At 33.6% G+C, this 12,628-nt stretch overlaps 1 protein-coding gene across 7 annotated transcripts in view; it reads left to right on the top strand.

The window, feature by feature from the left end:
* LOC119633906 overlaps positions 1 to 12,628 on the top strand; it is a 271,992-nt gene that overhangs the window by 255,058 nt on the left and 4,306 nt on the right. For 6 of the 7 annotated variants that reach the window (XM_038027725.1, XM_038027721.1, XM_038027722.1 and 3 more), the window contains one exon: positions 568 to 643. In XM_038027725.1, coding sequence (XP_037883653.1) covers positions 568 to 643 — 76 coding nt within the window. Of the gene's footprint in view, positions 1 to 567; positions 644 to 989; positions 1,278 to 12,628 lie in introns of those variants that run through there. The other variant, XM_038027726.1, reaches the window with a different exon arrangement.

Genomic DNA, 12,628 nt, shown 5'->3' with positions numbered 1-12,628 from the left:
CAATCTCTCTAATTTTCCTGTTTTTCTCCTTTCGATTTACATAAATTTGATTCTTTTCCTGTCTGCTAATCTAATGGGATTTTTCTTTCTCTTTCTCACTCTCTCTCTCTCTCTCCTTCCCTCTGCACATTTTCTGTGTTTGCGTGGGTCTGTTTGCTGACACATGAATTTTTTTCATTCAATTTCTACGTTCATTATAAAAATAAAAAAAAATAATAAAAAAAAAAAAAAAATACATTTTGCAATAATTCAATTGAATTATGCAAATCTGAACGTCTTGGCGACTTCAATTTGATGCACAACAATCAACTACTATCCATCTATCTTGGCTTACAATGAAACGGGTCGTCCCTTCACCTTTTTACCGCCCGCCTAACGTCAACTATATAACGTTGGCTTTTATGTTTGAAATCCTGCGAAATATTCTCATATGAATCAACTATTGAATGGGTGGCTGACTGCTTGGCTGGTTATATGCATGGACGGTCGCATGGTTCAATTTAACAACGCGACAACAACAACAAAAATAATGATAACAACAACAACACTAACAACATTAATATTCAGCTCATATAAATCACATTAAGCGTGTCGCTGGCATTGATCACGTAGGTCTCGGTGCTGGATACGATGGAATCAATTTGTAAGTATAAATGAAATTTATTTTCGTTTGCCTTATTACTTTTACTTAAAAGCAGAGAAGCTTTAGCAGAAGATAAGTAATCTTTTAGAACGTTAACGCAGACAGTCTTCACCTCCTCGTTTTCACTAGTCTTCGTTTTTTATATACATTTTCTCCATTAACTGCCTTTCATTTCAAGCAATGTTTGTTGCGTATAAGAACGTTTTAATATTTTCTTCTTCTTCTTCTTGTTCTTGTTCTTCTCTTCTCTTTTTTTTTTTTTTTTTTTAAATCGTCAACTATAAACATAACGTCATGTGTATATATATATATATATATATATATATATGTATGTGTGTGCATCTAGAACATCACAACTTAATTCCTCTGACATTACGCTTTTAATTGTTGGAATTTTTCTTTCTTTCTTCATTTTTCGTTTGTGTTTTCATTAAATCGTACATTTTTCATAAGGAATTTAGATTTAATGATTGCAATATACTCAAAGGTGAACAGCAAGAAGAAGAAAATGAAAAGTTGGAACCATCTAAATCAGTGTTAAAATGTAAAGAATTGAAGATAAATTAAATTGCGGGCGAAAAAAAGCGAAAGTGTTGATTAAGATAAACTTATCATCAAATTTACCAAATGAAAATCTTCTACGAAGAGTTAAAATAAAGTATCGTAAAACATCCTTTGAGCAACCATCACGAAGTTCACTTAATTCAGTCAATTTTTCCTCTTTAAAACACAAGGCTTTTAGCACCACTTTGCTTGCTGTAAGATTTCTTTAAACAGACAGTCAGCAGACAAACGCAGTTATCTACAAGTAAAACCCGCAAGCAAGTTGTAACGGCTCGTATGAATAGCTTAGACATTTTCTCTGCCTTTCCGATGCCCCAGCGATGAAACAACTGAGAAGAAAGCTTTTAGAGGTTCCGGTAGAGTGGAACGAGTCAGACTTTCTTTCCGTGTCTGCCGTTCCCTAACGTCAAAATGATTGCTGACGGTCCGAGAGTGTTATTCAAATATTGTTTTTGTTTCTGCTTTAACTTGGCGTCAAAACGACTGAGGAGACCTTTATCTTGAAGAATTCGACCTAGCTGTGGCACATTGAATGAAGGTGCTCCTGCCAGACAACACTCTCTTTAACGGTTGCGATCACGATCAAGAATCTTAATAGATTCGCTCGTAAACTAGGCCACGACTAAATAGGAAAGAGTGAACATTTGGAATTTTTGAACAAAAGAATGGATATTTTCTTTTTAAAAAATCAAACATATATATATAAAAGACAGTCTAAAACTAAAGGTACATTGTTCTCCACTACTTTTATATTCGGCCCTTTGTTTGTTTATGGGAAAACATTAAAGCATATACGACTCTTATAACATATCCGCAATTGAGTCGGCAAATGAATTCATTATGTCTTCAAGCTGACATAATATGGATGAGACGCGTAAACAAGAACAATAGAATATCTTAGGGAAAAGGGGAAGAATGTAAAATTACCCTTAAGCAATTCTCTACGGCAATGGGTTTCAATTCAATCAACAAATCATTTCTTCAAGGGATTTTAGACGACTCTTCACCTGAAACGTTAACAAATATATATGTATGTGTATATGAGTAGGTAAATATATTAGTTTAGTCATCTCATCGTACCTACACTTGCGCTCATTCATCCGTAGACTAACACAATTGCTTGATGTACATATATATGCATACGTATGTAAATAAACGCACTTAAGCTTAGCGACTTTGTTGTTGCTATTGGTTTTCTGGCCACAAAACCGACATTTATGGTTTGGATTCGGTTAAATTTCGGTTCTATATTTTGGTTAGTCTTTAACTTTAGTATTTGTGCGCGTGTACGTTACGATTATAATTCGTCCCATATTCAATTGTTAACATGACAACGGCACAACCGCACTCAACAATCCGAAATAGGTCATGCGTTTTTCCAAAAAAAAAAAAAAAAAAAAAAAGGCAAAAAAAAGAGAAAAAAGATTTGATTTATTTGCAGCATATAGTATAGTAAAAATATGCAAAATACCTGCTATTGGAAAACGTATTTTAATTAAAAATCATCATACGACACAAATCCATGCACACAATGCATGCACAAGCGAAAGTTGATGCCCTCTATTAAAAGCAAACCTTCCCCCTTAAACCTGCGACGTTCATTCGCCCAATCGTATGCAAAAGTATTTATAAGTATTGTACAAATTTGTACTTACGTATGCACACGAAATGCACCGACACTGCTTTCTTCGCAAATATTATTTTATTATGTTAACATAAATGCATACATAACTGGGCAAAGTACAACTCACGGTTTTTGCTTGCAGTGCTTGTTAGTCGTTGCTTTCATTACAATATCTCTTTAATATCAAATCATATCATCATGTGTGCGCATTGCTTGCATAGAGAACGGTACCAGTGTTACTCGCCTTTGGCTTCACGCGAACAGTTGGCAGAATATGAGAGTTTTGAAGCAAAAGGAATCAGTTTTATTAGCCTTGAGAAGAACCAGGTGTCCATATCGTTTCTATAGCCCAAAATTCCATTGCATTGATATTATATTCCATGTCGTCCACAGGCTTTTCTTGTCAATGTGTTAAAATTTGGAAGAATTTTGAATCAATAATCGCACAATAGAATCGGTTGCGGAACCTCAGACTTCAACCAGAGATAGGCACGATTTAAGTGACCAGATTTCTTATTGAACACCTGTAAAGACTGAAAATTTCTGCATAGTGGGAATTTTCATAATCTTGCTACTGAGTGCTGGGGTTAGCTCGTCGTGCTATCCACATGTGCAACTGCTTTTTACAAGTAGAATCCCCCTTACGCTCACCGACTTTCTCCTACTCCGCTAAATTTCTATGGATTTCGTTGAGATAATTATTACAAACCACTTACACTTACACGTTAAGGAAAATGTCATTATTCTTAAGTAAGGGAAACTTATATTTTCCTAAATATATTGACTTAGAGAGTATTGAGCCGATTCCCTAGACTTTACCCCGCCTCTAGCTAGAGCGTTCGTCTTACAGTGTAACGGCACAATCCCTAATCTAGTCCTCCTACACTCACTAATTCCTTATTCTCAAGTGGCTGCTAACGTTAACTAATATAAGCGGATGTTTTCAGATTTTCAAATCTTACACCTCCTCGCCACGAGGGCTACCAACAAAGAGAGAGGGAGAGAAGATATATTCTCGTCATTTTCTTTAAAGCTATCTGGGCAGTTCCCATCAATTAATAATCATATTCGAAACTATAATAGCTTGTCATGACCTCTCCCGTTTCCGGGCAAATCATATGAGTTCCTATATTCTGGCAGTTCGCTCACAGTTTATTTACATATACAAAGGGGACAATAATACGTGACAATTTAAAATAACAAAAATATAATATATATATACGCAATTTGTACACTTAAGCTAATACTGTATAAAAGGATATAATGTATATATATATATATATATATGGTTTTGAACTAATACAACATAGAATGAGGCAATTAAGAAATGTAACATAAGGCTTAAAAAGAATTGCAAGAAGGGAAGATTATGTACGAGCAAAAGAGGAATGAAAACCAAAAGTGTGTGTGGTCAACAGAATCTTTTGAGATAGCCGGGGAAGAAGGAAACAACTTTAAAAGCAAGCATTACGAGTACAAGGCCAGTCTTACATTTAGGCTTACGTGCAATAATTAACAGATAAATTTCGCCCTATCATACATAAATATAAACTCCGAGAGCCATTAACCGCATATCATCGCAACTTGACTAAACTTATTCCAATTATATATAAATCCACGCGAGAAATATCGTTAATTCCAGAACAAGAGAAGGGGAACATATTTCGATTTTCATTTCACTGGAATTCTTAGCAAACATTCACTAGATGAGCTGAAGGTCTTTAGCCATTTTTCGTTATTGATCTCTCTTTTTGGCAGGTTAGCCTACCTGTTTATCAAAATGGAATGATTGCGCACGTAAGCGTACGCTTTACAAATGAATAAAGAATTAATTGACGGAAAATAGGAACGAAATTTTGCCGACATAGGACAACGTCTGTTTTTGTACTTTTTTGTTCCGTTTTGAGTTTTTTTTTTATATTTTATTACAGTAAATGATGCCGAATATCATGCCTTTTTGCTCTTTATATGTATGTACATTTACATTTGGCCATTTGAATCCGAATTTCGCAACTCAGGGTGAATGCGATACTATTGCTACTCGGCGGCATGTTTTTGTTGTTATTCTAATCGCGCAATTGCATAATAATTGCTATAGTGAATGTGATTCGAGATGATTTTCTGATTTGTTGCTGTTTGTAAAAAAAATTTTTATTTTATTTCGCATTTAAATGTGATTTTGATTTATTAACACGACAAGCCCAAGGGAGAGCTATTACTCACAAATACTTATTTATACTTATTTATTTAATTTTAATTATTACATACATATATATATATATATATATGCGTTTCTCCCCTTCATTTGTCTGCCATTTCACAGTCAGCATAAAATTAAGTTGAAATTCACACATAAATAAATTTCTAAACAAATTCTAATGCACTTCAATGCAATCGTACACGAGAGATGATTTCATAAATATTTAATATCGTTGTGTATAATTCACATGATTTGTTACGCCAATTATATAACAACGTTGACTGCATTACAGTTTATGCATAATGCTCTGTACATTTTAAACAAATGAAACCCGAAATAATCTGCAAAACTTTATTACATAGGAAGGATGGTTGGAAGGAAGGAAAGCAGGAATGGGGTTAAAATTATTAGTTTAGAAAAAATAAATGACTTTTGTGCATTTTGATTTTGATTTACATATTATGGATTTCCATGTTTCGAAGGGACACAACTTTATTCCCTTGGTGTGTGATTGCAATATTAGTTTTTAAGCAAAATGTGGAACTTGCATACACACATCAACGCCCCTAAAACCACTTAATGTCAACTATTCGGAGTTAGTGCATTTGTTACACTCCCACAAATTATCTGTCTGGCTGTGCATATGTGCAGCAAAGTAGCCTGCGGTCTTTCTCGCTTAGATCTTCATATAATATTCGTGCATAATATACTTGCAATGGTTCTGCCAGATGTATCTATCAAAATTGTTATATTACGTTCCTGAACGTATTGATAGCACAAATTTCAACTAAAATTTTTTAATAAAAATTTCTTAAGTACATAATTAATTTATTCGTTGTTTTTGCACCCTACGCTACACCCAGAAAGACTTGCGATAGACCCAGCTTTTAAAGCTTATCTGTCTATACGTCCATCGATCCTTGTGTCCGTATATTGCCTACTGATGCATTCTTTTATTCAACTTACAACAATTTTTGAGATATTTTGATACAATCTGGTACGCTGACACATATTGACTGGAGGACGAACGCTATCGAATATGGTTCGGATCGACCACTTCCACTACAATAGCTTATTTTGAAATGTCATAAATGAATTACTGTGTTAAGCGAAGTGGTGTAGGGTATTTACTAGTGGACCGCGGCCAATTATAATGCTTTTACTTGTTTTTATTTTATTCTTCATCGGCGACAAAACAAACTATATAAAGTTATAAGATAAAAAATTGTAGGATTAACCTTGTGTTTTTCTTCTGACGTATAGCGGAGTAGATGGGAGTCGCGAATCCCTCATCGCTGCTCGCGAGTTCAAATCTCAGTGCAGCACAACCATTGTAAGCACTCATTACACTTACCGATGGGTAGTAAAGGGCTAAGCCACTAGACTGCGACAACCACCACCCACACTTTATCACTTGCTCTTTCTCCACTTCTTTCTGGCCATCATCATTACACACATATAAAGGATATCGTCGGAAGAATTGACCATATCGCAAAAAAAAAAAAAAAATTCTCAAATTATAACCGCAAAGTACAGATTCAACAGTTGGTTATAAAAATAGAAATTTTTTGAATAACGTAAGATAGTGCAAGCTACATATGTCATGTGGTAAAAGATTGCATAGATAGATTAAGTAAAGATTACTTAGTTTCTAGTTATTGTTTATTATTTCTTTTCGCTTTGTAGTATTACAGCACTCACACACGTAGTCATATACAAGTTAGAGTAAATAGAATGAGTATATAGTTTAGGTAAGATATGAAGAACAGCGAATTTCTCATATGGGAAAGCATAGATCCCAGATGTCAAGCAGCGTGAAGCTAACTATTCCAGCTACAGAATAAAATATCGCTCGAGTAAAAGAAGAAAAAAGTCAGTAAATTTTGACAATTATTCCAGTTTATATAAATTGTTCGCCATGTCCAAAAGTTTTTGTTATTTGTGTGTCCAAAGAATTTAGATACGTTTTTCGCTTTTTACACCCATGGTTTACAACACCCAGAAATAAGCTTGAGGTGCACTAAAATATGTATATATTTTATATCAGCATCAAATTCTAAATCAATTAACGCATATCCGTCTGTCCGTCTGTTTACTATCTATTGGAAACATTCTGTTGGCCACAACAAAGAATCTGTCGGCTTCAAACTTGCCAGAAACGTTGAAAGTTCTTGAACGCGGATTGATATGGAAAATGTCTTGGTTGTCGGGGAAAGGGGGTATTTTTGGTAATTATTTACAAGTTACAGCAGATAGATCTACAAAAGTTTTGTACGCGTATTCTCTGAGCGAACCTGCAGGACGAGCACAAGAGTACAAAATCGTTCACGCCCACGATAATAAAGTGTATCAAAATTTCACTTGTTTATTATAACGCCTGGAAAGAGACTTGAAATATCCCAATTGACCAATGTCAAATACTCTCTATCTACCCATTGGTGTACTAAAACTTACACCAATTTGTTTATTAGAAAAACACAAGGAATTTCAAATTTCCATAGTGGGAATAAAATTTACACCAGTTTTCCGTTTTAGACTTGTGTTGTTCGAACATAATAGCATTTTCTCATGTTGATCCTACGAAAACCCATATAACATTTCGGGAAAATATATAATAATAATAATAGAATGTAATAAGAATAATAAGGACAGCAGTTATAATGCAATAATAATAGTAATAATAATAATAGTAAAGTTAAATATTAGTAATTGTAATAATAACAATAATAATATGTATTAATAATAATAATAAGAAGAAAAAGATTCCAAACGTAGATGGATTTTCAATCAGGGATTATCGCATTTTAGGATACGTCAAGCTCTAACGCTGCAATGATTGATCGTTAAATACGAGGCGGTATAATAATTTTGAAGTAGGTGTAAATGTTTTAAGCGCGTATCAGCCAATAACGATAAAACGTCATCATCGATATTTTGCGGGGCAATAGTTAAGATCTGGAAGATGAGAGAACGTTTTTGCAAAAATCTTTCGCTTCTCTTTTGTCTGATAACTTACCTGCAAAATAATAGACAATCCTTTAATATCTGTAGTTAATATTCTTCCGTTCGCAAAAATGAAGAAAATACTTTTAAATTTTGCAAAAAAAAAAAAAAAAAACAAATTGAGAATGACATATACCGGCCAAAGTACACGCACAGTACACTTTAGGATAACATAACAGGATAACAGAATATATGTGCTTTCTGGGTTTTTGTCTTTAACGACACAGACTATAGAAATTTCGCAACAAAATGGAAATAATAAGCCACGCCCATCCGATAGTATAGAAAGCATTATAGAGAGGAAATTTAGAATTTTTCCTTATTTTAATTTTCTCAGGATTCCTTTCTTGTTTTGTTTCAATTGCTCAAACATTTTACAATTTTTTCAAAAATATTTCAGCTTTTTGTATAAGAAATTTATAAATTAAATAAAAAAACACTAATATTTATGTATATTCTAATGAAAATTTCATGCTACCTTAGTATCCGTAGGTGATCGTTTTAAATCTTTTTTCTATGTTTCTTTACGCAAATGTTTATGAACGAATCACATGATCACATCCTAGTTAGTGGCTATAGGCCACTAACTACGAGCATATATACCAAATTTCTCTTCTTTATAGAATAGGCAGACTGGCACGTCTAAATCGTACTTAAATAGCATGCTATGCTTTAAAGAACAGATAGGATGGCAAGCTTTGTTTGCTCCAATCCTGGGGATGAATGGACAGACATGACTAAATCGATCAGGGTTATTATATATATGTACGTAGGCATTGCGGACACTAGCACACATTAATTTAATAGCAAGATGCGTCTCACAAAAATGGCAGACAAGATAAAAATGAGGCATCTTGATCCTCTCTCCTCTTTTTTTTTCGATCAAACTTTTTCTCAAATTTAGTTAAAAACGTTTTCTTAGACTCTTTCTCATATTGTTTTAAATGAAATATTTTAAATTCTCTTTATATGTTAGCGGCTAAGTTTGGACATCAGTCGAATCGAACTCATTGCCTTCTTATTATTATTATTATTATTATTATTATTATTGAATTTAAGAGAGAACAACATATGCAGCGATGACATCAATAAATCCGTTTCAATGTAAATGCTTTCGAGCTAAATCTAAAAGACGCATTCACTTAAATTGTCGACTCATTCTACTCAACAGTTGGACAGATTGTTTTAAAATCGGAAATCTCTTTATTTTAAAATAGTTGAAGCATTTATTTAATAGATTTTCCTGTGTGAGTCCCAAAGGCTTGTGCGGACATTTAAAGCCCCCAACAAAGTTTTATTCATTTGTGTAATAAATAATAAATAAATAACACAAAAATGCTATTCCCTTTTTTTTTTTTTTGCTTTGTTTTTTTTCTTTAATTCGAGAAGAAGACGAAGAATTTAAAAGGATTGTCTCAACTTTTAAATATCACACATAAGTACACACACACACACAAACAAACATTTAAGCATTCCTAGGTATAGACATACGAGTATGCAAACTATGCTTACGGCTAAGTTATAATAATAATCTGTATCTGTTGTATTTGTTGTTGTGCGTTGTATATAAATACATAAACAGAAATTTTTGAAAATCCTTTGGTAAATGGAATTTTAAATGTTATTTATGAATTCATTTTTAGTTGAGTTTTCTGGATAGCAATGAAGGTGGCAATGCTTTTTTTTTTTCGTCAGAGCCTAGGAAAGTTGCTTTGTGGTCAACTTATGCAAAGCTAGGAATGCTTAAAACTACATTTCAAAAAACTACTATAAACGACTGATGTAAATTTATTATGCACTAAAATATTTACATGTACATGTGTGCATATTTTTGGGTATATGTATGCATATGTGCGTGTGTGTGTATGTGTGTGTGTATTTTTGTAAGCAACCTAAGGTCTAATGAATTGTTTGCATTATTCACATAAGCATATGAAAATTCTTGTCGTATCAAACCGACTTTAAAATAATTATTTTGAAAACAGAAAATAATAGGATTTTTTTTATACCCACCACTCGCTCGCTACTTGATGCGGTTTCTGAAATCTATCAAATTTGTGAAAAATCATCCTTGACAGTTTTGCAGGCATCACATGCTTGGCAAAAGCCGAAACACAACACTATTCTGCCCAAAGCAAAAAGCTTGTAACTGTACTTTCCTCCGACTTTTTTTTCACTTTATAATTTTGGTTATAAGCTAATTATTAAATTAATAAACACAATGAATATACACGTAACATCCACGAAGCTGGTCCATCGCAATGCGAGTGAACAATGGGACGAAGAGACAAAGAACAAGTTTTATCATTTTTTGTTGTAAAAAATATAAGGTACGTGTGGTATCCGAAATCCTATTGATACTGACCGACGGACAAACACGTACATGTAAATGCCTTCCGTTGTTCGTAATAATCCGGTACGTGTTCCATGCAGTTTAAGGATTATTTGATGGATTTGTGTGTATATGCGTTGAAAACTTTTGAGTAATCTAATATACTTCCTTTGAAAAGTAGTTTATAGAGTTATGAAATATTATTTAAAAATTGATTGCCAACAATTTTAATTTTTAGAAATCTCTTCGTCCATGCATTTTTATTGTATTTAGCTTTCTTACAACTATCTTTGGCATGTTAATTGGATCATTTAGCTAAGCACATATCATCCCGATATATAATACGTAACATATTATAACGGTTCAGCTTTGTTTCGTAATACTGAGCATTCTCTCGTTGAGTACAATAATGATGAGAGTGTGACGGGCACCGTTTTCTAGACACATTCACAGTTTCGATACCATAATATATATCTACTTTTTCAATCGATTGTTGTTACCGGACAAATGACCTTTAGCGATCGTCATATGTCAAAAGTCTCTGTAAATGCACGCCCATTTTTGAGAGCGATCAGCTTGCCGAGATGGCCGGGCAGACTTTCGTGGACAACAACGGTAATCATGAAGGGGAAATTTAGCTCGAGTGCCTAGAGGAATTTGATATATATATATATATATATATGTATATGTATAAATGTATGCATATATGTATTGGAACCGACGAACCGACATTTTTGGTTACAGGAATGCTGGTGAGAGAATTTTATTTAAAGGAAATATTATATGGTCCGGGGTTGTTATACGGATGCCTGATCTTCTGTCGAGCCGCTTAGGCAGCACAGAGATGCCTGTGGAGGATCTCTGAGTTCGCGTAATTTGCTATGTTGTTTTAAGCGCGGTTGCAATAACATTAAAATATATTCAGCGAGAACTTCATGACTTGTTTAAACGAAAGTAAGCTATTACCCAATAACTGCTTTCCAAAATTTAATTCCCAGCTGTTGGCTTTGCTTCTTACCCCATACCTCTTTAGTTATTATATCAGAACTGTAGCGGATTGTTTCTGCTTTTCTTGTATTCATTTACGATGACAGCGTCCTTGACGAATACTGGCGAGCTTGCTTGCTCGTCACACGTATCAAAGAGAACACCGAAATGCAATTGACAGACTGGCCTTATGCTGAATGAAATCAGATAATTGACCTGCTTAAGTTTACTACAGATTACCGTAAACTACGTCAAGATTGTAACTAATTTAACTAACTATCTTACATCGACAAGTAATAAAATAGTGTAAGCGCAAGACAATGGACAACTTTACCCTCATAATGTATTTGAACTGCGTCCAATGGCATGAATACATATACGAGATTTTCAAATTATTTAACTAAACCAGCTTATCCCTCGAACAGAGTGTCTCTCTAAATGCATATAAACGCCAACGACTCAAAACTTTTTTAATATTAACTCTCGAACTAGTACTTGAAACTTGAAAGCATTTGTGATAGGCTTTTTAATGCGATTTTCATAGGTTTATTATAAATATTGGACATATACGAGTCGTCCTATGATGAATGACATTTTCTTTTATACTTATATGGCAAACATAACGAAATTCTTGTGTGGATTTTTAAGGAAAATTCATTAAAAACTCAATTGTTTATGCAAACACAGACGCACACAAGTTTATTCAAATATCAATGTATGCATAGAAAAATGAATGGATAACTAATAAAATATTATCTTAAATGTATTTACTGTGCTAGTAGTGCACAGCAGATACACAGCAGCATCTACTCTTTTATCTGCTTGAATGGTTTTTATGTAACCAGCAGTGTTCTCTTAGCGTTTGCCTCCTGAAAATTGAATTCAATATTGGAGACTGACCACAAAATTTCTATTTCCAGTATAAATAATTTATACGCATTTACTTATGTGTTTGTCAGTTTGTTTTGTTTGTATGTTTGTTTTTATAATAAATTATGAGAATCTCTTTGTTCGTTTTTAGTGTGCGGCTTTGATACTTTGGCATTTGCCCTCATTGGTTGTTCTTTTCTCTTGTTTTTGTATGCATGTATCTGCATGTATATGCATGCGGTTTAGGTTTTTCTGTAACCTAAAACAACTTTTCATTTCCTACAGAAATTGTTTCCTTAGTCCCCACTGTTCTTGATAAAAAAAAAAAAAAAAGTCTCAAAAGCGAATACATTTTATGGTTTATTCTTTCCTATCGATTGAATGGCTGCTGTGACACATGCTAAA

Source organism: Glossina fuscipes, unplaced genomic scaffold, assembly GCF_014805625.2.
Source record: "Glossina fuscipes isolate IAEA_lab_2018 unplaced genomic scaffold, Yale_Gfus_2 2, whole genome shotgun sequence".
Lineage (NCBI taxonomy): Eukaryota > Metazoa > Arthropoda > Insecta > Diptera > Glossinidae > Glossina > Glossina fuscipes.
This window is presented reverse-complemented; position numbering and strand designations above follow the sequence as displayed.